Source organism: Halichoerus grypus, chromosome 5 (genome assembly GCF_964656455.1).
Source record: "Halichoerus grypus chromosome 5, mHalGry1.hap1.1, whole genome shotgun sequence".
NCBI classification, from domain to species: domain Eukaryota; kingdom Metazoa; phylum Chordata; class Mammalia; order Carnivora; family Phocidae; genus Halichoerus; species Halichoerus grypus.
The window spans coordinates 116,582,052-116,609,177 of record NC_135716.1 but is presented as its reverse complement, the minus strand read 5'-3'; the positions used below and the strand labels follow the sequence as shown (position 1 = coordinate 116,609,177).

The 27,126-nt window shown below is 35.8% G+C and overlaps 1 protein-coding gene across 6 annotated transcripts in view; it reads left to right on the top strand.

Moving 5' to 3' along the window:
- Nucleotides 1–1,996: 1,996 nt before the first annotated feature.
- The window catches only part of SH3GLB1 (SH3 domain containing GRB2 like, endophilin B1), a 34,414-nt gene continuing 9,284 nt past the window's right edge, over nt 1,997–27,126 (top strand). The window contains exons 1-7 of one of the 6 annotated variants that reach the window (XM_036073287.2): nt 1,997–2,326; nt 12,874–13,015; nt 16,020–16,148; nt 18,481–18,614; nt 20,084–20,176; nt 23,827–23,865; nt 25,473–25,496. In XM_036073287.2, coding sequence (XP_035929180.2) covers nt 2,255–2,326; nt 12,874–13,015; nt 16,020–16,148; nt 18,481–18,614; nt 20,084–20,176; nt 23,827–23,865; nt 25,473–25,496 — 633 coding nt within the window. In that variant the 5' untranslated portion in view covers nt 1,997–2,254. Of the gene's footprint in view, nt 2,327–12,873; nt 13,016–16,019; nt 16,149–18,480; nt 18,615–20,083; nt 20,177–23,826; nt 23,914–25,472; nt 25,497–27,126 lie in introns of all 6 variants that reach the window. The other 5 variants (XM_036073285.2, XM_036073286.2, XM_078072796.1 and 2 more) reach the window with 5 other exon arrangements.

Here is a 27,126-nt window from a genome sequence, read left to right as displayed (position 1 = left end):
AATGAGTTTATCAAGAAGATAACTGGCAATCTCAAGAATGCTATTTAGGTGTAGTTATAGCAATGGAAGTCAACTGCATTGAAACAGGCAGGAAATGGATAGTAAGAGAATAGAGGCAATACACCAGTCTTATGATTTTGTCAGTGAAACAAGAGAAACAGTATTACAGCTCTAAAGTGCTCAACAAGTTAGAAGTGAAGTTTTTTTTTTTTTCGAGTTAGGAAGATCTACATGTTTGAGGAAGAGGATTCAGAGTTTTTTCTATTAATGGTGGACACAGTTTTGTGATCCTAAAATGGAATGAACATAGATTACAGCAAATACACTTATTGTGAAGACAGATGTCCAGAAAGAGAGAAAGTGCTTTTCCACATAAAAATCTAAAATGGACAATAAATGAAAAACAAGATTCCTGATTACATATTTCCTTTTTTCATATTTCTGGGAAAACAGGTTGAGGTGAAAGATACACGGAGTAGTTTTGGTCTTGGAGACTCATTCTTTTGGAGTTACCTTAGAAAGAAGTGGTTGTTTCTGTCACCACCACAAAAAAATAAAAGAACACAAACATTTATACGTATCTGCTATTCTTTTTGTCTTTAGGAACTAATCTTTCAGCCTTTAACAACAGCTACTGCTTCTGTGACCGCTTCAGTAAAACATTAAAGCACAAACATGAGCTCATTTCATTGCCTGCTGGGCCTGCATTTTCCCAGCCCTAATGTAACGAAAGGACACAGTGACAAAAAATAACATGGAGTGTTTTCTTATTCTTGAAATACTGTCTCTCCCTCTGTGCTATCTCCTGTTTTAACGTAATTCAAGCATAGGTTGGCATCATGAAAGAAAGATGCTTAGAAAGTTACTTGGAAGGGGCGCCTGGGTGGCTCAGTCGTTGAGCGTCTGCCTTCGGCTCAGGTCATGATCATGATCCCAGGGTCCTGGGATCGAGCCCCGCATCGGGCTCCCTGCTCCGCGGGAGGCCTGCTTCTCCCTCTCCCACTCCCCCTGCTTGTGTTCCCTCTCTCGCTGTGTCTCTCTCTGTCAAATAAATAAAATCTTTAAAAAAAAAAGAAAGTTACTTGGAATCATGGGCTCTTGAACAGATTTCACATCATATTCTCATTTATTAAAATTCCCCAGGCTGAATGTTAAGGGTTAAGAGTTATTCTATCTCACTCACCATTTTATACTTCTTTGCGTCCTCCACCTGGCACTTTGTGTCCCCCGTCACCGCACTTTGCACACAGTAGGCATCTCATGTTCCTCCCGTAATCCAGCGTGGGCCTGCTGCCTTAAAACAGTCACAAAGTCCCTTCAGCAGCAAATAGTTAACAGAGCTTGAGGTGGGTGTGGAGATGTCCCCGAAGGTTGTCAAGTAACCGAACTGAGAGCTCCTTGAGGCCAGGGACAGTCTTGTTCAGCATGGTATCTCAGCACCTGATTCAGTCCTGGTACACAGAAGATTCTCAGTAATGCTGAATGAACAACAGACTCGGTGGGAACTATAAGTTCAACCCTATTCTAATAGCAAACGTTCGCCGAGTGCCACCAGGCGTCCGGGATAAGCGGGGCGCTTGTGCTACAAGATGACAGGGAGCTGTTGGTTCTAATTTCACAGATAGTGTACTTCTATACTACAATTTTCAAATTTTCTCTTAAAAAAAAAGGGGAATTTGGGTTGTCTCTGCTTTTAGTTTTCAGGGGCTTAAATGCAAACCTACAGCAGCTCTACGACCCCGAGACTCCCTTCTCGGGGGTAACGTGACCCTCCCTCCTGGGCGGCTGGCCGAGCTTCCGGCGCGCCCAGCGACTGCGCCGCGGCGATCCAGAAGGGGTCGCTGTTCCCGCAATAACCTCTGAAAAGGCTCCACCCCGCGGCCCGCGCCGGCTTCCTCCGTCCGAGACCCCGCCCCACACGGCGGATTACCAGTCGGTCAGTGTCCGACACGCCCACCGCGGCTAGTGCCGACGCTAACGCCCCACTCCCGGCGGAGCAGGCCCTGCGTCTCGGCCGCCGCCGCCGCCGCCGCCGCCGCCGCCTGGGCGCGCGGCCCGCCCCGAAGCGCTCGTTCTCTCCCTTCGCCCCACCCTCTCGCTTCCCCTTCACGGAAACGACAGCTGCGGCGGCGGAGCTGGCGCCGCCTCCCTCCACCTACCACGTCTGCCCCCGCCACTCTCGCCCGGCGCCCCAGCCCGGCCGCGGCGCCTCCCCGCTAGGTCAGCCGGCAGCTCCGCCCGGCTGCCGCCCAGGATGAACATCATGGACTTCAACGTGAAGAAGCTGGCGGCCGACGCGGGAACCTTCCTCAGTCGTGCAGTGCAGGTACCGCGGTGGGGCGTGGGGGGGAGGGCCGGCGGCGCCCGAGAGGGCCAAGGAGGGGCTGCCCGAGGCGGCGGCGCTCTCCGCACCCGGCCTCACCGACTGGCTGGCAGGCCTGCGGCCGGAGGCCTGGCTGATGGGCGCGGCCTGGTGCCCCTCCGGGTCCGGCGGCCGTTTTCTGCCCACCTCCCGTTCAACCGCCGCTTCCCCGGAAGCGAGGCGGGGTGGGGACGCTGCCGGGAGCTTCCCCGGCCCCTGAAGGACATCTCGAGTTCGGCTCCGGGCCGAGACACAGCACCGCCCTCCTTTCTGGCCCCACGACGACGGTGCTGGTGTGGCCGCCCTCCTGGGGCGGGCGAGGGCCCTGCGAGTCCCGCGCGGTAACCGAGACACAGACCTTTCTTGCACCACCCCCACCCTTTCCTTTCGTCTCCCTCACTCTCCCCGCGGAGTCCAAGAAGGAAGTTTCCTTTTCCTGCCCCTGAACCCAAAGAGCTGCCAACACAGTTCCTTCCAGCCCTCTCTCTCTCTCCCTGAAAGGACGGTCGCTGGGCTTAGGCAGTCCGCGGGTGAAATGGAGATCACCAGTTGGCGTCCTTACTCCGCCAAGGCCTTGGGAAGCCTGGAGTTGGGGGGTTCCCACTCATTCTCAAAATGGGAAGCACCGGCAGTAGGGCTTGGAGAGGGGGGAGGGGGAGACTCCTGTTTTGCCTGTTGTCAGAGTTTTGTGTTTCAAATACACTTTAAGGGGGAAATTTAGCTCTCTCGCGGCATTCCACAAAGAAGTATCAGTCTAGGGAACTTGGACAGTTTTCCACAGTCATCACCCACATTATGCCAACTCAGTTAAAGCTATGAACAGATGTAAATTTCACCACAACATGAGTTATAAACAATCTGGTGTTAATGGCATAGTCACAGTAGCAACAACATTCTCTTTTGTAAAGAGAAAACAAAAATAGTTTTCTAATATGCATACCAAACTGATACTGAAATGTAAATCAGTTGTCCTGCCTTTACTACTATACTTGTCTCCTTTACCGCAATTTTATTGGTATAGTTGATCTTACGTTGCACTGCTCTTGGCAAAAGCATGGTAGAACTAGAGCAAGGTAATAGCTGCCTATATTGTGAAAAAGCCGTCAAACATTTGCAAGGCATTTGACAGATTACCTACTATCCTTTCTGTAATTTTGCCAGATAGATATTATTAACTCCTTTCATATATAAGGAAGTAGCCTTAGAGAGGTTAAGAAACTTGATTAACTGGCATGGCTAGTAAATAGCCAAGTGCTGTCTGATCTACTACTACTCATTGCAAGCTGCTTCTCTCTTCCAGGGTAGGCATTGTAGATATGGAGTAACAGAATGTTACAGGCTAGAGAGACCTTAAAGATCATCTGGTACTACAGTCTGAGCATTTCAATAATACTTAAGCAGATAGCACTTACGGCATGGGACATTCCTTCTAGGTCTTGATTCTCATAGTAATCTGCATAGTGAGTAATAAGCTAGCTGCCTTAACCCTCATCTCCCTATTCTCCATGAAAATATAAGCTATATTGTAAAGACATTGAGCTGTATGGTTAAAATAATTTCTTGATTTAAATTAACCTACTTTTAATAGCTCAAAGATGGGGAGCAAGAAGAATGAGTGCTTGAAGGTCTGAAATGAATTTGATTTGTGAGACTTAATGTTAACTGAAAAGAGGCCTTTGGTGTTTTATTGCTGATTCCCAATGATTTTGTTTGCTGAGTGGAGATTTGACATTATAATGACACTTTTAAAGACAGGTATGTTTTCAGGTACATAATCCACAGTGCTTAAATAGGACAGACACATGTACTAGAATTTGATTTAAATTGTCAATAGACTTGATATAAAAAATCTAGCAAAGTTCTCAAAAGAGTACCCTAGATGAATTTTAATTACTCATTGTTTCAGATTCTTTAGTTTTTAAAGTCTGTCCTAATCTCTTGAGCTATCAAATAATTTTCAGTATTAAATACTTTCATGCCTACTCCATGTCTGCCTTACACTGTTTTGGACACTGGTGATACAGCAGTGAATAAATTAACAAAACATCTGCCCTCCTGGAGCTTATAATCTAACAGTAAATACATCAGGTGATGGAGAAAAAGGCCAGAGGTAATAAGTAAATGGTGGGGGTGGCAGTTTTTGCCATGTTGTATAGACATAATGATCATGGCAAGCCTTTCCAATAGGATCAAATTCCAAAAGACCTCAAGGAAGTGACAGTTCCAATTTTTTGGAGGAAAAGCAATTTAGGCAGAAGGAACAAGTGCAAAGACTGAGGTTCTGGGGTACTAAGGACATCAGTTAGGGAGCTGTAGCCATAGGATAGGCAAAAAGTGATATAACTTAGGTGAAAGTGATAGCAGGGAAGGTTCAGAATCTATTCAGTATTGCTTCCCAGATTGGCTCTAGGGTAGGAAGGAGGAAAGATGAGTTACGGATGGCTGTAAGGTTTTGGCTTGAGCCATTTACTGAAGAAGGGAAAAATTTCAGGAGGAACAGACTTCAGTATGTCTTTTTATATTAAGTCTGTATCTGTTAGAAATAGATTCCGAAATATTTATGTATAAACTATATCATGTCTGAGGATTGCTTTAAAATATTCCAGAAGAGAGAAAAGGGGAGTAGTTGAAACATTGACGAAATGTTGACAGTTACGAAGCTGAGTTTCATTATACTATCATACTTTTGAATGTTTTGACATTTTGCACAGTACTGTTGTTTTGTTTTGTTTTTTCATTATGTAAGGAAAAAAAATAATTCCAAAATGTAACACGTGAAATTTGGAATGTTGTTTGGTAATTTTCAACAAAAACATTGCTTTGTCATTTTAGTATTTAGTCAATAACTGAATTCCCAGGCTAAATTGCATTGACATCAGTATAGTGTCAAGTGCCAAGTTTCATGCTAAGAATAGGGTAAGAACTATGCCAGTTACTCATTATAAGCAATAAGAACAGTAGGAATGGAATTTAGCTTTCACATTTCTAAATAATAATTTCTATTCAAATCAAATTATACCTTAAGGAATAGACCATTCTTTGGGTGGCCAACTGCCATATCTTTTTTCATTTTACTTAAAAATTTTTATGTTATTATGTTAACAAGTAAACACTCCCTGTTTTAAAAAAGAAAAACTGTTAAACATACAAATGGGTTTCATCACTCTATTCTCACTCATAAAATCTGTTTATCTGCCTTACAACTTTGAAAGAACGTTGAGGTAAAAATATATGATGAATAGATATATTCATTCCTTAACAGTCTGTTTGGGTGCTTTTATTATTCTTAACTCCCTCAAAATAATAGAATACAAAAGTATCAGGTAATTTGTCCTCCATAAATTGTTACTTTAATACTGTCTTAAAAGACATTTATTCTTAGTATCTGTCTTTTTGGTCCAGACTCCTTAGTTGAGCATTACATACCCCTTTCCAGCCTTGTCTTTTCTCTCACTCATATATAAACACTGTATTGCTATCAAATTATTTTTTAATTTCCAAAATACCTTGTACTTTTCTAACTGTAGACTTTTTTGTTCATACAGTTAAACTCATCATGAATGTCCTCTACCCCCTCCCTCTTTGTGTAGTCTTTCCTTCCCTTCGAGATAAAACTTAAAGTCCACCTCAGACCACAAGAGCTTGAAGTGAACTCCTGTGGCATTTTTCAATTCTGTACGATCATGTGGCATTTTTCTTCTAATGAACTGTTATGTAAGGTCCCTCGGAGCTATAAAATTCTGTTTCTCTATGGCTTTCCCATCTTTATTATAAAGTTTGTATCAACTCTGTTTCTTATTCCCCTCTCACAGTATCCAACATTGTTCTTTTAAATTTTTTATATCATTTCAACCAGGCAGGGTATCCATATGCAAAGTTTACTCTTTGAATCATTTAGCATGTTAAATAATTTTGTTCTTTTTATTAGTATTTTTCTAACATTATATCTGCTGAACTTGAAGTTGACTAATGCCAGTCTAAAATATTAAACTGTTTAATTCAATCTGTATTTATTGAGTACCATCCTAGGTGCTTGGCACTGAAGTACAAAGATGAATGAGACCTAGTTGCTGCCCTCAAAGACTTCATAGTCTAGCCCCATTTTGTCGTAATTATTTTTTCTTTGTAGTAAATATCCATTTTTTGAAGTACTATTCTGTTACTTCATTTGATAAATGTTTCAAGTGGACACATTTTTACTTCAGAATTGATACTGAAGCAAAACTTTGCTCACCATCTTTAAAATAAGACCATATGCTTTCCAAAAAAAAATTTCAACTTTAATTACTTAGGAGTTTCGTTTTAATTTTCTAACATTTCCTTTGAACCTAACTACTGAAGTTATACTATGAACTTCATGAATGCCAGCTGTTTTCTGAGGGGGGGGAAAGTCTTTAATATTTAGTTGCAAGCTTGGCTTTCATCTCTGATTTTATTTAGCAAAAAATGGTGTGTCTAAGCTGGAGAGGTAAAGATGAATATGCTGCTGCCCTCAACTAACTCCTGTTAGATCCTATCTGGATGGAATTCCAACTTGTCCAAACATTGGTCCAAGCCCTTTTGAAATCCTGTTTCCTTTATGGAATTTAAACTGTAACAACTTTACCATGTCTCTCAAATTCTAATAAACAAAACATGTCACATTCAAAGTCCATACATTTTCTCATTACGTAAAAACTTTGCATATTTACTGTTACCCAAAACTTCATATCCTTTGGTGTTATTGATGTTAATTTAGTAAACTACTAGATAGAAGATGGTTTGTTAACCTGATGTTAAAATAATCATCTACGAGCTTAGAACAGTAGTTCTCAGTCTTAGCTGCACTTAAAATTACCTGAGGAATCTTTACAGGCTACACCCCAGTTTGGTTAAAGTAGAATCTTTGGGGTTGGATTTGGCATCATTGTTTTTGAAAACTCCCCAGGTAATTCCAAAGAGCAGCCAAAATTGAGAATAAGTTGAGAAGTATCTACTTTACAGTTTACTAACACATTATAATCAGAATTTGTGTTATACATTTTTTCCCCCAAGAAGTTTAGATAACTTTTAAAATATTACTTCACCCAAAGAATTGATGATGAGAGTTCATACTAAATAGATGTCTTTCATCACAAAGCCTCTTTACTTGTTATCCTTTTCTCTTTGTGGTAAAGCATGGTATAGAATCTAGGCTCCATGTTTTATACTGTAGGCTATATGCCTATCCTGTAATAAAGAAAAGATCACAGTGCCTGGCGTAATGTGGCTGACTCAAAGACAGTCCTTTCCTTAAAGCAGTGTTTAGAGAAAATATATAAAGAGGGGATTAAGCTTTCTGTTCCCTTGTCATTTTACTGTATTACTAAGGAAATAATTATGAAAGAACTGTACATCAAATTATCTCGTGGAGAACATTGGATTTTGATTTCTGTGACATTCTGACTTTCATTATAGGTTGTTTTCACAAAGATTTTTATTAAAACTACTAAACATTCATTAAAATGCTTAAAATCAACTATAGTTTTTAACAGCTGTTAGGAGACTACAAACTAGGGACTCCTGGGTGGCTCAGTTGGTTAAGCGACTGCCTTCGGCTCAGGTCATGATCTCAGGGTCCTGGGATCGAGTCCCACATTGGGCTCCTTGCTCAGCGGGGAGTCTGCTTCTCCCTCTGCTTGTGCTCTCTCTCCTTTAAAAAAAAAAAAAAGGAGACTACAAACTAATGATTTTGGACTTAAAGATGTTGAAAACTAAAAGTTTTAAGAGTAAAATTTTAAATTTTTGGTATTTAAGAGAAGGATTTTTAATTTTTTAAAGAAGGAGAAGATCTTTTGTCTTTCTCAGAAGCATATCATTATTATCATTTTATGTTTCTTAAGACCATAAAATCCTTGATGGCAAGAACCATGTCATGTGCTGCTTCTACATCTCACATATAATGGAAGAAAATATATACCCCATAAGTATTTTGATTAACAATTTAAACCTAAATCTAGTTGATATAACTCATCATATTGTATAGTAGATGCTTTGTTAAAATGTATTAGAGAAAAATGTATGTATTAAATGGTACTGTATTGTTAACTTAATGTGTTATACCTTCTGATTAATGATGGAAAAAAATCCTTAAACCCCCACAATAAAATCATGGGAGATACTATGTCTTTTACAGTTATGTATTTAATAAAATTTAAATGTATAATTTCAACTTAAATATATGATAACGTTAGCAGTGTTTTTTTGTACCCCCCACCTTTTTTGTTCATTCCAGATAGGATTAAAGTTATCCTTAATTTGATAATTACTGAATACATGTAGGAAGCTGAGGTGGGCTATAAGATCCATCTGACCAGAGTGCTGTGAACAAAGACACAGGGGCAAGGAAGAACTGAAATATATTTGTATAATGGTAATAGAAAATATTAATTTCTTGAAATCAGCAAGTATTTACTGGAAGTCTTATAGTGGAATGAGACTATGATTTTAATAAACATGTGAAATTGAAACACGACACTGACACCTTAGGCAAAATGTTCATCAATAAAGTTTTGATTCTTACCTACATATTATAAAGGGGGTTTTTTGGAGTGTTTGATATAAAATGCACAGCTTATATGGCATTTTCTAATTTATGCTACGCCCTGACACTGTTAAAAATACAGAAGTTTAAAAAAAAAGTTCTTATAAATCATCTTATTGAGAAAAGAAAACGTTAAAAACAAAGGATAAAACAAGACCATATATAACATATTGGAATTCAAAGCACAGAATTAGGTAGAGTAAAAGAATAGCAACTGTTTTTACTCTCAGAAAATGCAAGTAAATATCAGACTTTATTACTGGTACTTAATACACTGCTCACGTGGGCTTTCCTACAGAACTGCTGTTTTCTAAACTGGTTTTCTATAATCAGACTTTATCTCACTCATTCTTAAGCATTCTTTATATTTTTGGGTTTTGTTTTTTGCCCTTCTGAACTAAAATACTAAAAACCTCCTTACAGTGTTTATGGGATCTTATATTATAAGTCACTTTATTTTATTTCTTGCTCAGACTCCTAAAAAATGACATGTTGCAAATACTGAGCTTGGCGCTGTTATACATTCTGTCTTTTCACTAAAAAGCAAAGTATTTAATGAAAGATACTATAAGGTAGTATAATGAGAGTCATAGAGAAAGTAATTAAATAATTAAGCAAATGGGCCTTCTGACCTGAAGTTTGAAATATTTTATTTTCCAAATAATTAACTTTCTAGTTAACTTGCCGAAATATTATTGGGAGAAAACTTGCCCTGAAACCTAACTTGTGTTAGATAAACTTACTGATAAACTACTGTTTATAAATTGCTATTTATAGACATTTTTAAGTAATTTCTAGCCTGTACCTCTAATTCCAATGTTTCTAAAACATCTGTTAAAGTTTTTTTTTTTAATTTTTTTATTAACATATAATGTATTATTTGTTTCAGGGGTACAGGTTTGTGATTCCATCAGTCTTACACCAATTCACAGTGCTCACCGTAGTACATACCCTCCCCAGTGTCCATCACCCAGCCACTGTTAGATAAAGTTTAACATAATTTTATGTACTGAAGAAAATAGGCCTGTAAGTTTATATTGTTTAGATAATAGTTTTCATTTAGCTCTCCTGTAACAGCAACCATGTCTTCTAGTTCTTAGCAGAGTGCCTTGCACAAAAACTGACCTACTAAATACTGATTTTTAAATTATGAGTCTATGGATTATTGTTTTAATCTGTTCTTGGTTGTTAAATATAAGGAGTTCTATAAAAAATTAACATGTATAAAGGTGGTGCTAATGAATCTTCTAGAAATGCAACTGGAAGATAAATCATCAGAGGACTCTCTACCCTTCCCTTAGAAATCCCTCATTTCTTATCGTTTGCTCTCAGGTCAATTGTTACCTGCTCAGAGAAGCTGTTTTTCTAACCACCCACATCTCACACTGAAAACTCCTCTTCCCCCCTTCCAGGCCCAGGTTGCATATCCCTCTCCCCTTGAAGCCTTCCCTGATTCTCCTGTTTTCCCCTCTCCCTGCAGATTGAATTCTTCCTTCCTCTGTACTCAAATTCATTAATTCATTCAGTTAAATGTTCAGTCACTCACTCAAGAAATAATAGGACCACCTACTCAGTCCTCTGTCCACTGTCTTTTTATCTTTACATTCTTATTATCAAATTATTGTTTGTTGTCTGCCCCATTAAAATGGGAGCTTCCTAAGAGCAGAAACCTGTTTTTTCTGGCTGCTGAAACCCTTGTGCTTAGAATAGTGCCTGGCACATATGAAGGTGCTTAATAAATATGTGTTCAAGGAGTGAATCAAATAAACAAATACTCTTCACATAAGTAGAGCTCAAATAAACAAACAAATATACTTTCTTATTAAGGTGCTAAGTTAAGAATTTTTCTCTACTGGTAGATCATCCTTTATAGGTGATGTTCACATGGGTATATTCCCCATTTTCTTTCCCTTTTATTGGTTGCTTTACCTGAGAGAGAATCTATTTAACCATTAGAGGTAGACTTTGAACATGTGAAATTCTAATCTATCCCTCTTTAGAGGTCGATAGCCTCAAATTTTCAGGGATCTATAGAGAATACCACAGTTCTCTCTCAAAACTGAAATTGCAGTAGTTACCCAACTGACCTTGGCATCAGGGTTTTGATCTTTTGCCTAATGCATCTCCTATTCCCATCCTCAGTTACAGTACACTGCAAGACTGTGGTCTTAGGCAGTAGCTTTGGAAGTGCTATTCCCCATTCCACCCACTGGGTGAGGGCTTGGCTACAGGCCAGTCTCCCTCAAAAAGACCTAAGGCTTTACAAAAGCTATTGAAGCATTTATTTCTAGCCCCTGAACAAGACCTTCAATGGGGGGTTGTAACCAGACTCTTAAGACTAACATTCTAGAGGACTTTTTAGCTAAAATTGTTAACTGATAATCAACAGAAAGTATTAGACCAATAAGAAGGATGCTAAAAGAAACAGATAATAAAACTCAGAAAAATGGAGCAGCAGAAGATATTTTAAGAAATGAAAGGGAAGAAAAAAGCAAGGTAAACATTATATTCTGTTAGCCAGAAATGAGTCATAACTAATGAGTATAGAATTAGTGCTAGTGAGGGCGCCTGGGTGGCTCAGTTGGTTAAGCGACTGCCTTCGGCTCAGGTCATGATCCTGGAGTCCCAGGATCGAGTCCCGCATCGGGCTCCGTGCTCAGCAGGGAGTCTGCTTCTCCCTCTGACCCTCCTCCCTCTCATGCTCTCTGTCTCTCATTCTCTCTCTCTCAAATAAATAAATAAAATCTTTAAAAAAAAAAAAAAAGAATTAGTGCTAGTGATACGCCTCTGTTATGATGGGAGAAAGCCACATATTCTAGAGGAAAAATATACATGATAAACAGCCTGAGTCATCACTTCTAGTATTTAAAAGTCTTCAAAAGTTTCCATAAAATCTACATGGAAAACTTTTTACCTCTTTGTTCTTGTATGGGCATTGCTGCCTTTCCTCAAAAACCAACACACTCAAGGTCATAAAAATTGATATGCTGAGTATATTTAACTACATATTATGATCTTTAAAAAATGCTCCTCCATAGTAGGAATAGTATATGTTCCAAAAGTTAGTCTATAAATCAATTGTTGGAACATACCCTGAAGAAACAAATGATGGTTTCCCAGAACATCCCATAAGAGCCTATCTAACTAGGTGTGATTAAAGTGCCATTAATACAAAGCCACATTAAACATAAGCAGCCCTTTTTTAAATTCAAAATAATAATTACCAGGCACTGAACAAAGTGATTTGCATACGTACTCTTAATTAATTCTCCAAGTACTGTATGTTATGTATCATCTCCCTTTAATAATAGAAGATACCTAAGAAGAAAATATTCAAAAGCCTGTTCAGGTCACAAAATTAAGCAGTGCTGTCAGGATTTGAATTCAGCACCAACCTACTCAAAGTTCTTACTCCTTATCACTATACTATCTTACCTTTAGATGTAAGAAATATTTATATACTTTATATACCAGGCAGTATATAGATTCTCTGTAGAGTTCACTCCATTTTAGCAGAACTAAGGATATAACCTTAAGAGAAGGTCAGCATAGGGGCGCCTGGGGGGCTCAGTTGGTTAAGCGACTGCCTTCAACTCAGGTCATGATCCTGGAGTCCCGGGATCGAGTCTCACGTCGGGCTCCCTGCTCAGCAGGGAGTCTGCTTCTCCCTCTGACCCTTCCCCCCTCATGTGCTCTCTCTCTCTCTCTCTCATTCTCGCTCTCTCAAATAAATAAATAAAATCTTTAAAAAAAAAAAAAAGAGAGAGAAGGTCAGCATAAGTGCCACAAAAGAGGTATGGATAAATTGCCATAGGAGCAAAAACATTCAAGGCAATGGTTTACAATTATTTGTATGTTCGGGATTGTCTGGGTTTGAGTTTTTAATTATTGATATAGGTTCCTAAAATGTATTTGAGGTATGTTTAATTTTTTTTATAATTAATAACAGTTCACAGAAGAAAAGCTTGGCCAGGCGGAGAAGACAGAACTGGATGCTCACTTAGAGAACCTTCTTAGCAAAGCTGAATGTACCAAAATATGGACAGAAAAAATAATGAAACAAACTGAAGTGTTATTGCAGCCAAATCCAAGTAAGAAACTTTTTACCTTTGTCTACCTTATTGACTAATCTGATTAAAAGATACCATTAGTAGGTTTTTTTGATGTAAAAAAAAAAAAAAGGTTTTGATGGCTATTGGAAAACAGTTTTTGGTTTGTGGCTTTCAGGTGTATGGGTTTTGTGTGTGTGTGCGCGTGCGCGCTTTTGGTGAAGAAGAGGATGATAAACACTTCTTTGTGTACCCTCTAACAAATTGATTAATTGTGTTTTCCATGCCTTTGTAGAATCCTTTTGATAATTTCAGGGAGTAAATTTTGTTTTTGAGAGAGAGAAAGAGAACATACAAGTGCCCCCTCCCCCCGACTCCTTGAAGGTGAGGGAGAGAGAGAATCCTAAGCTCAGTGTGGAACCCAACGTGGAGCTCGATCTCACAAAACTGAGATCATGACCTGAGCCAAAGTCAAGAGTCAGCACTTAATGGACTGAGCCAGCCTGGCGCCCCAGGAGTAGCTTTTAATTTTAAGAGTTAGGAAGGGCTGTGAAAATAGGAAAATTGTCCCCAAATAATTAAGGGAAAATTATATGGAAACTTACATAGTTACCAATTATTTATGTTTATGTTGTTTGATATTTTTACATAAATTATTCCATTTGATTTTTAGACAACTATAAGGTTTTTCAGATCACCCATCTCAGTAATTTATCAAATAAGGTGCACAATTATTAATTGCAAATCACAAGTTAGCATTTTATACAGTGTAGAATAGCTAATTAGAAGTGGAAATTGAACTAGAATCTGGTGCATCAACACCCAGTCTTTTCACCCTGAGCTTTACACGTCAAAACTGAAGAACAAAGGCAGCAGCAAATGCTTTCCTTCCCATTTTCCCCAGTGTTGTGACCATGTTGTGAAATGCCATAAGCTCACTTTTAGATACTAACTTAAGTTCCAGGCTTTAAACTTTGTTGCTATTCCATGAACCTGAAGCACTATACAAAACATTAGTAATTCTGTACCATCATGGTAACCTTTTGAAATAGGCCTTTTACACTTTGAGTGAGGCCTGTTGTCTTTGGGCACTATGTGGTATTTCTTACTCATTTAAGACTACTTAAATTATATACCAGGGCACCTTAAAAAAGTAGTAGACATTTTTCCTTATGTTCCTTGCTCTATCCAGAGTTCTTCATGTAAGTAGTCTGTTCTACATGTTTTTCTGAATGGCAAACTCATACACAACTGATAAACGGGAATTTCGTTAGTATAAAGTTACAATGGCTCATATAATACAATTTTAGTTAGTGTTTTAAGTCTAAAGTAGTAAACAAAATTGGATTTTTTTGTTTGTGCTCTGATTATAAAGTTACACAGATTATGAGTGGTCAGACCCAAACCTCTTTTTCCTGTAAGCCCTGTAATTTTTACAGTATGATTTTCTGGAACCTAGGGTTTTTCAAAAATATATATTGCATTATAGCAGTATTGCCCACATATTCTTTTAAGATTTTATTATGGTCTATTGCTGCCCTATTGAAATGAACATTTACTTAAAGTATGCCAAATGTTTATTAACTGAACGAAGTCAACATAGGATTCAACTTTAAACTTTTGACCAAATAGATGGAAATGCACCAAAGCTAAGAATCACTCTCATAGTCAGATAATGAAATTCTGAAATGTAGTTAACATCTTTTAAATGGTTGTGTTTTGAACTGACTCTTTTTGGTTTGAACTAATTTAAAGGTTTTAAAAGTCCTGCTTAAAAACTTCTGATGCTGCTCCAGAGTCTACCACATAAATGAGTATTATTCCAATAGCCTATTTTATGTATTATAATCAATGCTTATGCTGACTCCTCAAGTGTTTCTGTTACTGGTTCAGTTCACTTTTTAAGTTTCCAGTGCACTGTGTGAAACTTCCACTTGTAGAGTAATTATCTGAGATGCTTAGAAGGAACCTTTTTTTTTTTTTTAGCTTCTCTTTAGACTATAAATTTGATTTATAGTTAATCATTGTTTCTGGAAACTGATCTTTTTCTCATTTGTCTCTCACATACCTATTAGGCAGCCGTGTAAGTGTGAATATTTTGTATATTGCACTAACCAGGCATTTATTCAGATTTTACTGATTATTTTTTTTCCTTTCCATGTATACTAGCATTCTACTGTTTCTTTTAACCTGTCTCATATTTTAACGAAATCTTTTGAGTGAATACATGCTGAGAGGTATCTGTATATCTTGTATTTTAAACAAAATTCAATAAAATTAAGCCAAGACATCATATTGCTGATCTCTGCTGTGACTGGTCCAAACCTAGGTGGTTCTATTCCTTAATTTCCATGCCTATATTTAGACTCTAGGAAAGAGAGAGACCATGTGAGCACACAAAAGTACGATAAAGGGGGGCGCCTGAGTGGCTCAGTCGTTAAGCGTCTGCCTTCTCTCAGGTCATGATCCCAGGGTCCTGGGATCCAGCCCAACGTCTGGCTCCCTGATCTGCGGGAAGCCTGCTTCTCCCTCTCCCACTCCCCCTGCTTGTGTTCCCTCTCTCGCTGTGTCTCTCTCTGTCAAATAAAATCTTAAAAAAAAAAAAAGTATGATAAAGGTATTAAAAGTATGTGACTCTTTGGTTCTAATTGGTACTTTATATCCAGTTTTTCATAGCTGGAAATCCCTGGTTTTGAAATTGAACATATATTTAAGGTTAAAAATCAGATTTATGAATGGGGCAAAGGCAACGTCATTAGATATTAAGTGAATACCAGTGCTTTTAGAATCTCATCATATGATAGTTTCACTTTAAGTAAATATTTTTGTGCCAAAATATTTTAACAGATTTCTAAAGTATAAGTTTCATAGAGCTATATAATATTCTAACATAAAAATTAATAATTATGTATTAAGATATGTACTTAAAAGCATGCCAACTTCATCTTATTTTACAGGATGATAAACGGGTAGTAGGGAAAAAAAACAATTTTTTAAATAGTTGTGCTTTTTTGAAATCATTGATAATTTTAAACCTTTCTCCTAGATGCCAGGATAGAAGAATTTGTTTATGAGAAACTGGATAGAAAAGCTCCAAGTCGTATAAACAACCCAGAACTTTTGGGACAATATATGATTGATGCAGGGACTGAGTTTGGCCCAGGAACAGCTTATGGTAAGCAAAAGGCAAAAAGATCTGCTAAAAACTAGCTTTACTTTTAGATTTTTACTACTTAGAGACATCATTAACATCTACCTAATATTAGTAGAATCAATTTTAACTTCAAATTTTTTATGTTTAAGTTTTGGATAAAGTAAGAAATAGAGATGACCAGTAAATATGAATGGTTCAACTTAATATATTTAAGTATATATTTTGAGAATTCACATTTATCATTTTAGATCTAAAAGTTAAATGAATTCTTCAGTTGTGCTCCCATTGAATCTTGCAACCTCCGTTATAGTACTTCTTTTGATATATTGTAATTTTTGTTTATATGTCTCCCCTAGATGATTTTTTTTAAGCTTTCTTGAGGGCTTATTTATTTTTGTAATAAAATGCCTGGCACATAGTGTTTGAACACACCACTAATGCTTTCATTACACAATAATGTCACTACCACAAAAATGTTAACAGTGGTTATCTTTGGATGTTTGGATTACATTTCATTCTATTTTCCTCAGCTAGTTCAGATTTTCTATAATCATGTTTTATAGTTATGCCAGCTTTTTTAGTTGCTGTACTGACTTTTTCAGTGTATAACTCTGAAGCTCATTATCCCCCAAATCTAATTTTCTCCGAATATAAGACTATTTCAGATTTCTATAGCTTCTTTTCCTATTGTTCATGGCAAATAATTCTCTTTATTAAGACTTCTGCAGGAAATTGGTCCTTATGTGAGTGTGAAATGTAGGTAAATTAAATGATTTTCTATGTATAGTACTGATTTATAAAATAGTTCGTAAACTCTGGAACAAAATGAACTTAAAGTTTTTTGTTTTTTTGTTTTTTTGTTTTAAAGATTTTATTAATTTATTTTACAGAGACACAGCAAGAGAGGGAACACAAGGAGGGGGAGTGGGAGAGGGAGAAGCAGGCTTCCCACCGAGCAGGGAGCCCGATGCGGGGCTCGATCCCAGGACCCTGGGATCATGACCTGAGCCGAAGGCAGACGCTTAATGCCTGAGCCACCCAGACACCCCTGAACTTAAAGTTTTAATAGTTACCTTTATGTCAGAAGGAAATAACCTAAATACTGTATAATGAATGGCGTTAATCCATTGACTGTTAGATGTACAACTGAAACTTACATTGTGGTCTTCAAAAGGTACTTCTTTGAGAAGTCTGAAAATGATTAAAATTTCTATAGTTTTATTTCTAAATTTTAACTATTAATTTTAGAAAAATTTTACACATTAAACAGATTTTTTGTGCCTGCTTGTGCCAGAAGCAGTTAGATGCTGGAGGTCATAAAGGTACATGAAGGACACCTCGCCCTTTCCTTCACCAAGCTGAAGGCCTAGTGGGGCACAAACATTCAAAAGCCTTCTAAATTTTTTCCTTTTTTAATATGCTTAATCTGTTTTCACCTGTAGTAGTTCTATTGACTGTACCTTGATTATTGGAATTGGGCTTTGTGAATCTATTTAATTATAATTGATAATAACTAACAATTGAGTATTTCAGGCATTGGGCTAAACATACACAATAAATGTATTATTTCCATAAGTCTTCACTTACAGCCTACTTATAAATTCTATTATCTCCATTTTGAAGACAAGGAAACTGAGTCTTAGAGAGATTACATAATTCATCTATGATCATATAGCTAGTAACTCAAAGAGAGGTCTGTATCCAGACATGGAGCTCTTAACGACTATGTTATATTATCTTCCTTGCCAAGCAAATCTAGTCTCATCCTAACATGGAGGATTTAAGATCCACAGAATTGAAGATTAGAGGTAGAACTCGAAGTAGAACCTTGGTCTTGTGGTTCCCTTTCTTTTTGCTCTGTTTTCCACTGAGCTTGTCCTATTTAAACATTAAGGTATATGTGTTGCAAAACATGGATTTTTCTTTGACTTAAGATACAAATATACAATTATTATTTAAAGATACTTGAGGCCCATGCATAATATAGAAATAGTAGACAAATTTTGTCTTGATCTACTTATGAAAATATTTTAAGCATTATGTTTTTCTAAACATATCTCCACTGTTTGAGCTGTGATCATAAATACTTTTTAGTGTATTTATCCTCTTTTGTTCCATTGGTTGAATTGGTACAGTTAACTGTGATATGATAAGGACTTCTTGAACCTGTCATTTTCATTAGATATTTATAATCTTAAATTTACTTTTAAAATAAAACTAATGACAGCTAATTCTCTTTGATTTTTTAAGTAAACAAGTGACAACTAACTTTAAAGCAGATCAGATTGCTGATTTTATTTTCTGACATTACCAGAAGATGGTAAAAAAAAAAAAACACTTTTTTCCTTTGCAGGTAATGCCCTTATTAAATGTGGAGAAACACAAAAACGAATTGGAACAGCAGACAGAGAGCTGATTCAAACATCAGCTTTAAATTTTCTCACTCCTTTAAGAAACTTTATAGAAGGAGATTACAAAACAATTGCTGTGAGTTGGAAAATGTTCCCTTTTTTTTAGTAAAATAATTTATATATATAATTACACTTTTTAATGAATAATTTGCCCTCTTACGGACTGTGTAGATGTAGCAGATTAGAAAATTTAAATAATCTAGCTAGGTACATATTCAGCAGAACACAAAGCTAACCAAAATAAAGAACTTCCATTTTTGTGTCCCTGCAGTGTTATTGAGATTACATCAATTGTTGTTCATTACCAGCACTAAAATTTGTAGAGAAATTCCTGGAATGATTATAAAAATATAGCACAAAATACCTCCAGAGTATAGCCATGTTAGCTATTCATTTAAACTGGGAGCCAAAAACCTAATTACTGTATTTCTGGCTGTTCAACTTTCTGTTGTTTGCATCCCTAGAAGTCTTGTTATTGCTGATTTTATTTTCTGACATTCAGCTGTGTTTTATTGCTGAAGAAATAAATGTAACTTTCCCAAGCCTAGTATTATTTTTTAGGTTTTTTTTTAAGCAATGGAGAGTGAAGATCTAGGTGGATTTTTTTTGCCTAAGATTTTTGCAAGATTGTTCTTTATTGTAAATACTACTTTAAACTTTAATTTGCAGATTTCTTACTATAAAATATTCTAGAAACTCAGTATGTGTACAATGAATTTGTCTCTGGGTAAAAAGTATTTTGCCTGAGACAAAGGAAAAACCACAATTTAAAATACAATTTAAAAAATATTAGATTGTCAGTAGGATGAAATGTGATATATGAAATCTGTCTGCGAATTAATAAAGCAAGCAGTGAATTTTTATAAACTTACCTGTTATGGTGAAGTTCCCATGAGGAATTCTAAGATACCATACTAATGTTTATTCATTATTCTATAAATTTGAAATTTCCTTTTGTAGTAATAGAGTTGCTTTCAGTGCTCTGGCACATTAAGTGAGCCTGCCCAGTCGTTGAGGTAGATCACTTAGGGTGTCAAGGAACTTTGACCTAGGCCCATACCTCCTTTACCTTGGCACTTCCTAGATAATCTGTTTGAAACAGTTTATCAACCTGGGCATTACTGACATTTTCGGTAGAATAGTTCTTTGTTGTAGAAGCTGTACTGCATTGTAGGATATTTAGCAGCATCCTGGTTTCTACCTAGTAACATCTCCCCACCCCCCAGTTGTGACAGCCAAGATGATAGAGCAAAACATTCCCTAGATGGCAAAACCGCAAAATATTAAAATATGCATTTCTTTGTTTCCGCCATCACCTGCCATCTTTCCCAGATTTCCCCAGCATCTAGAATGTCTCCATTATTTTAAAATTGAAAACCATAAGAAAAAGGAGTCAAGTGTTACTTCATAGCCAATTTTGTAATCATTGATCTTTGTTTATCAGATGATTCATGTATTTAATGGAGACTGGTACTTTAAATGTGTATGCTCTTACTGGATTTTAGCATCTTTAGCCTTTATTTTTTTTCTTTTCTATTTTTATAGAAAGAAAGGAAACTATTACAAAATAAAAGGCTGGATTTGGATGCTGCAAAAACCAGACTAAAAAAGGCAAAAGCTGCAGAAACTAGAGCGTCAGTAAGTAGTGTTTTTTTGCATAGAAAAAATCTTAGGTTGATAAATCTAAAATTTGTAAAATATTTTACTCCTATACCATGCAAGCTACAGTCTATTACTAAGAGTAGAATATGACTTTAGGGTATTGTTTTTGTGTTTAAACAAACTTATCAGAACTTAATGCATCCAAATCAGTGCACAGTAGTCATATCAACAGGCAGTATTATTTCAGTGATACAGCTGTTGCTAAAAAATAAAAATTATAAGAGCTCCTAAAGTTCTGTCATGTTCTTTAAATATCCTCAGTGATGATGGCAAATATCCTTTTGGAGATAGGTTTATTATATTTGAAATAGAAAAACAGATAGTAATTAAGATGAGAATAAGTCAAGTTTGAGATTGCTGATGTGTGACCTAAAAATTAAACTTGACATCCTTTCCACATGTGAGTCAAACTGACTAAAGGCGTCACCAAGAATAATTCCAAAACCATTCAAACAGTTGCAGCATGGATGCCCAGGTGACTATTTTGAAGGGGAGGAAACCCATTTGGATACATAAGTTCTGGTATATTTTTCATAAAATCAACCTCAGAATAGTCTTCATTTTAAATGGAGTTGGTTAAATATTAAATATAGTAATTTAATGATTCATACACATGTATTTATAAGTTTCTTAAAAGGTTTTATTTATAAGCTTATTTAATCTATTATTTATACTGCTTATATTTCCATTCCAAAGTTGGAAGACATTAATCAGATAGTATAATATAAACAAGTCTGAATTTATTAGAGGAGGCTAACAGGTTAATTCTTAATTTATACTAAGGGATATGTTTTGTCAAGAAGCATGACATTCCCCCTGCCTTCTGTTCCCAACTCACTACCACTGTCATTATGAAGAATCATTGCCTTAAGGAACATAGGCCACAGTGCTGGTGGAAGACAACTGTGGCTCCCTTGTTTGGGGAAAGAAGAGGTTGAGACTTGTTTTATAGTGAAATTTAAAACTGGTAAAATTGGGATTAAACAGTGATGTCTTGTGAAAGTACCCCAACACTTTATATGAGCAGAATAAATTTCTTCTAGAAATATTTTCTTCTAAACAGTTCCCCTTTTGGAGAGTCTGTATTAGTTACTGCTGAAGAAGAGCTTGCTTTGACAAGACATTAAATCCAAATTCTCTGGCTATTTCACCTCAGGATTTATCATGATGTCATCATCAAGAACACACTAACTTCCCAAAACAGGCTTTTCACAGAATCAGAACTTCAAAATGAACACTATAGGTGACAAGAGATTCTAAATTAGGATTAGTTTCTAGTTGCTAATAATAGATTTATGTGGTAAAATATAAATTGATTTTTTTTTTAAAGATTTTATTTATTTATTTGACAGAGAGAGACACAGTGAGAGAGGGAACACAAGCAGGGGGAGTGGGAGAGGGAGAAGCAGACTCCCTGCTGAGCAGGGAGCCCGATGCGGGGCTCGATCCCAGGACCCCGGGATCATGACCTGAGCCGAAGGCAGACGCTTAACTGAGCCGCCCAGGCGCCCCTGAATTGATTTTTAAGATACTAATTTCATAATCAGGAAAAAAATGTTAAGATAAATAAGGATCATTTGGAAATGAGTCAAAATCTCTTCATTCAAAATGCCTGTATGTGCCCAATAATGATTGTGGAATGAGAATACTGTCATCAAATGTCAGTACAAAACTTTCTTTCATAAGCATTATTACAGAATAATGATAATCTTTTTTATCTGGAAAAGTTCCAGAAAACTTAGAGATTTAACACTGTATAAGGTCCTTTGGTTATTCTAAATTATTTTACCATTGCTATTAAAATGTGTAAGAACTAAATATAATAGTAGACAAATTTTGAAAGATGTTTCCTTTTGATATATCCGGAAAAGATCTTGACAGTTTTTCTGTGCTGAGTATTGTTGAGGACAGATTTTTTCCATGAGAATTTACATTTAAAATAAAAATGAAAAATTACACAAATGACTTGATTGAACAATTTCATTTATACACAGCTTTTCTAGAATTTATATATTGCATAAAACGAAGTTAACTATAGCCAAATATTTAAAATATTAGTTTAGGTAGAAATTCACATTTCCTGATTATAGTTGTGTTCTTTTCCCCTAGATAACCAACTCGTTTTTCTTCAAACTTTATAGTAGTAAGTCTGAAATACTTTAGAAGGGAGAAGTCCTCTTAGTTTATTATTACATAAAGCCTTAAGGCATGCCTATTATTCTGTGATCTTTGGTGGGGTTTTTTTTTTTTCTGTATTTCTTTTCTGTTTACTTGAAGAATACAGAAAAATAGAAACCACTAGGAGTTTGTGTTTGCTTTTTTTTTCTTTGACACATTTCCTCGTTCCTAGTTGACTCTAATCCCAGAATTTCTTTGAATTCACTTTATAAATTTCCATGGATTGTTTTGTGAGTAGTTATTTCTCTGCAAGTAAGGTTTGGGACCTGTGCATATCAGCACTTTTTTTTTTTTTTTTAATAATTCATTTACTCGTTTCTTGTTACCTCTTTTTAAAGTCTATATTTATTGAATGCTTATTTTGTACAAGGCGCTTTGCTGAGGAATTCAGAGATAAATAATGCAAAATCTCTACTGCCCTCAGTTCACAATCTAGTATACTAGATTGAACTTTTTGATGACTTAGCCAAGTCAGTAAAATATTTATGCCTGTATCCAATATTGCTACTTTATTAACTTGTATTTTATTAGTTAGCATGTTGAAAAATGGTAAAGCAACATCAAAGGCATTTCTCAAAAATACACCAATTGAACAGAAAGAAAACCTACTTGAATGTTTCACAATGAACAAAAACACAATTTTGAAAATAGTATAAAACTTGTCAAAGAAGCAAAGACAAGTAAAATTTCTGCATTTAAATTAACCCAGCTTTGGTCTTACATAATTTTTTTTAAATTATTCCGGACTTCTGTTAATGGGAAGAAAAAAATCATCTAGTTTCAAAGCTCTCTAATATTTAGAGGTTTAAACCTCAGTTTTGGGTATAACAAATGTGGAAAATACAACTTCAATAACACAGTATTGTGAATGTCCCTCTGCCCACTTAAGCATTTCCACATATGTCTAAATCTTTAATCTGTAAACTGAGCACCATCATGTAACTTAACCTTAATGTACACATATGAGAATTTAAAGCTTATTAAAAATATAAGGATTGACATACCTTTCATATTTCTTCAGGGTATGCCAAGACCTGGCTGAGGATGACTGAAAGAGAACATGGTTGAAGGCATCATACATTCATAAATTAGAAATGATCTTTGAATAGGAAACTTGTGGGTAGGCAGAAGGGCTTTCATAGGTGAAAATTTAATAAAAATTGTAGGTAACTGGCAGTTTTTAAAGTGATGTGTTTTTCCTAAATGATTCTAATTTAAAATCAAGCATCAACCATGTTTTTTGTCTTTAAAAATCTGAATCTTTTGGAAAAGTTGAATAGGCACCACTATGTGAAATTCTGTAGAACAACATAGATGTCTTTTCAAGTAGAAAACCATTTTATCAGCTCTCTTAATACTTGTTTGTGTGTCCTTTATTGTGAAGAAGTAATTGTTTCACTGTGTTCATTGGTATAATGTGTTCTTTGTCTCTTACCTATGCACTTAAGCAACTAAACTCAGCTCGCCTTGAAGGAGATAACAATATGGTAAATTTCTCTTACATGCTCAACTTCCTGCATGTAAAATGGCTGAAGGTTTGTTGGCCTACTGTGTTTTCTACATCTTGAGTAAAGTGCCTTCTCTTGCTATTATCTGCTGTAAAAGTCTAAAGTAGTCAAAGCCATGAATTCATTAGTCCAACAAAAAATACAGGGAATACTAGCTGAAGTAATACTGGAACTTGAAGAATAGAAATTTTGTGTTCTAATTGCCAAATATATTAGCTATGCCAAATTCATATTTTAGAATATGAATTTATATATAAATATATAGTGCCTTTTATACCTAGTAAAAGACATTAATTTAACTGGCACTTTGTATTTTCACTTTTGGCAAAGAAAATTAACAAAATTTACTTAACTTAGAGAAAAGTGTAGTTTACAAACTTACTTTGTTTTTCAGTATTTTTGATATTTACCTTAATTTTCACCCAAACTCAACATAGAATTAATTTCTTACGCAGTTTCATGCCAAGACACACTCACCCCCCCATATTTCTGTAGTAGCCAGGCCCATTCCCTATCCAGTACTAATTTACTTAAGAAAGTTACAGAATAGTGATAGCTTTGGGCAAGAATCAGGAGTGAAAATTGTTCTGTAGTACCCAATATATATGTTGAGCTTGATTTGAGGATTTGAGTTTTGAGATGTTAGCAATTTTTAATTTTTAACAAAATAGAAATTTGTAAAATCTGAATATAGCCCAAAAACTCATAAACATTAGCCAATAAAAATTTATAGATGTGGTGTTTGGCATCATATTCCTAGATACATTATTTCCATAGAAGTAGTATGGAATCTGCAGTACAGTTAATAATAAATTCACAGGTAACTGACTGCCTTTATTCCATTAGCATTGAGCTAAAAGGGGCAAAAAAATTCATGTAATGGGAAAGTTTATGTACGGAGTATTTAAAATGCATTTTTGTTGTTCTAAACTACTGTAATTTTTGAAGCCCTGGCTAAATTAGGGCTTTCCTTAGATAGCAAGAGAATGCATTCATTTATTTCCATTGTCCTATCTGTAGGTGAATGAAAATGTGTGAGACTATTTCAGTCATTGGTAACTTCGCATATAAATCATAGGTTTTATTTTAGGTAAGGATATCCTAAACAATTAGCAAGACTTTATTTCACTTATTAGGCATCTGTTTTGCTACTGATGTCATCTACTTAAAATAAGATGTGTTTAACTCTGGTCATTTTAAATTCATTACATCTCAAGTTTATTGTGCCCCACCAGTGGCTATATCAATGTCTATTTATCCTTGCTTTATTTTAGTTTCCTAAAATTCTAGAATTTTAGACCTAAATGAGAAATTAGGAAATGTTTAGTCCAAACCTTTCATTTTACAGATGAGAGAACTACAACTTACTCCCAGTTTTAGAAAACTATTACTTAGTAACTTATAAAATTAGTATAAGATTCAAAAATTAATACTATTGATCCATATGAAGGCATACTTTCACAGTATATTAAGCTGTACTGATTTAGTTACTATAATTACATTTTTCTATACTAAGTTGTAGAAAATGTTAAATTCCAACTTTCTTTCATGCTCTATATTTTTCTCTAATTTTTAATGCTGGCTAGATTTGGGCAGAGGAAGTGACAAAAGTAAGTAAATTATTAAACTATAGAATTATGAAACAATTTAATTGTTATTCATTCAGTAAATATTTATTGGACAGCAGCCATGGGGCCAGTCATAGTCTTTGTTACTATATCTTACAAAATCTGAAAATTATTATAGAAAGCTCAGATCTGTTTGGCTAGAAGTAGCTCCATAAGGCAGTGCAACAATGTTACAGAGATGTGCTTTGCACACATTCTGATACAATGTTATGTTAAGTAGTAATCTTGCCAGAAGACAGTTTAAATACTTGGTTTACTTACATGACAGTTATATAAACTACCGTTTACACCATGTCTTGTATATTCAGTAACTGAATATATCATATGTCACACAAATGAATTTTGTAGATAGCTGAAGCTTGTTCTCTCCAGTAACCAGAGCTAAGTCTTCTGTCACTTTAGTTGAAAATATTTGTAAAATAGTATTTTACTGCTCCATTAAATACAGGATAACATATGTTTAATTTTACTTACAGTTAGGGTATGAATGTACATTATTGTACCGTGTAACAATTAGATCCGTTGTTTGTTTTTGAAGTATGTTGTCTCCTCCCTCAGTGTCAGACTGTCACTTTTAAAAGCTGTCCATATGACTGCTACTAGTAGTCCCTCTTTCCATGTTACCATTCCTAATCTTTTCTAGGATGGGAAATAAAATAGTCAAGCAAGAATTTAAGGAATAAATTATGACTTTAGATTTGTTTCAGTATTTGAGGTCTTCAGAAGCATTTTTTATTTACTCCTCATGTTCAGGCCTACCAAAATTTGACCTGCAGATGAGGACAGGCTGAAGATTGAGGGCAGGTGGTAATTGTGGCCCCTGACTTTTTCTTCTTTTTTTTTTTTTTTCAAACGTTAACTTTTTATTTTCTGACTTTGTGGGATTGTTGCCTATAAGGTCTGTTCCATGTATAGGTTATGAGGGTTTTGATTCTTTGAATTGGAAATCCAGTGTGAAATTGTTGACACCCACTCTTCATCCCCCTTTGTGGAATCCATTTATCAACTTAGTTACAGGTCTCCCTTCGCCTCTGATTTTTTTCCTGAACCTCTAGCTTGAAGAGGATAGAGTAACGTGGAAGAGAATATAGGTTGAACAATAAAACCAGGGTCTCTTCCACTCTGGTTAGCATACAGATACACCAAAAAATTTCTGATTCTGCAGTCTCTGTAAGTTAGGGAAATATGTGATATGATGGAAAGAAACTCATAAAACAAATATTTACATTGTGTGTGTGGGGCGGGGTGTGTAAGTAAAACTTAATATATCAAAATGGATTTGGGAAGATTTTTTTTCTTCTGTACTTCTCACTTCTGCCATTTTTATAATTTAAAATATGTATAATTTTAAAACTTCATATTCCTCAAATATTTTAAGATTTAAGCCTATAGAAAAAATAAGTGACAGAACAAGATTGTCACAGCAAATGCCTCAAAAGCCTGACCAAAATTTCTAGCTTACAGGTACCCAGACCTGATATCACAGATCAACAAATTCTTGCCCTTTTTCCAAGTTACATCTTAAAACAATTCTTGCTTCCCTAACCCAAGTTATGCTGTCATATACTCTGGCAGGAGAAAGTCTCTTCCCTAGAACTTTATGTCTTAACTG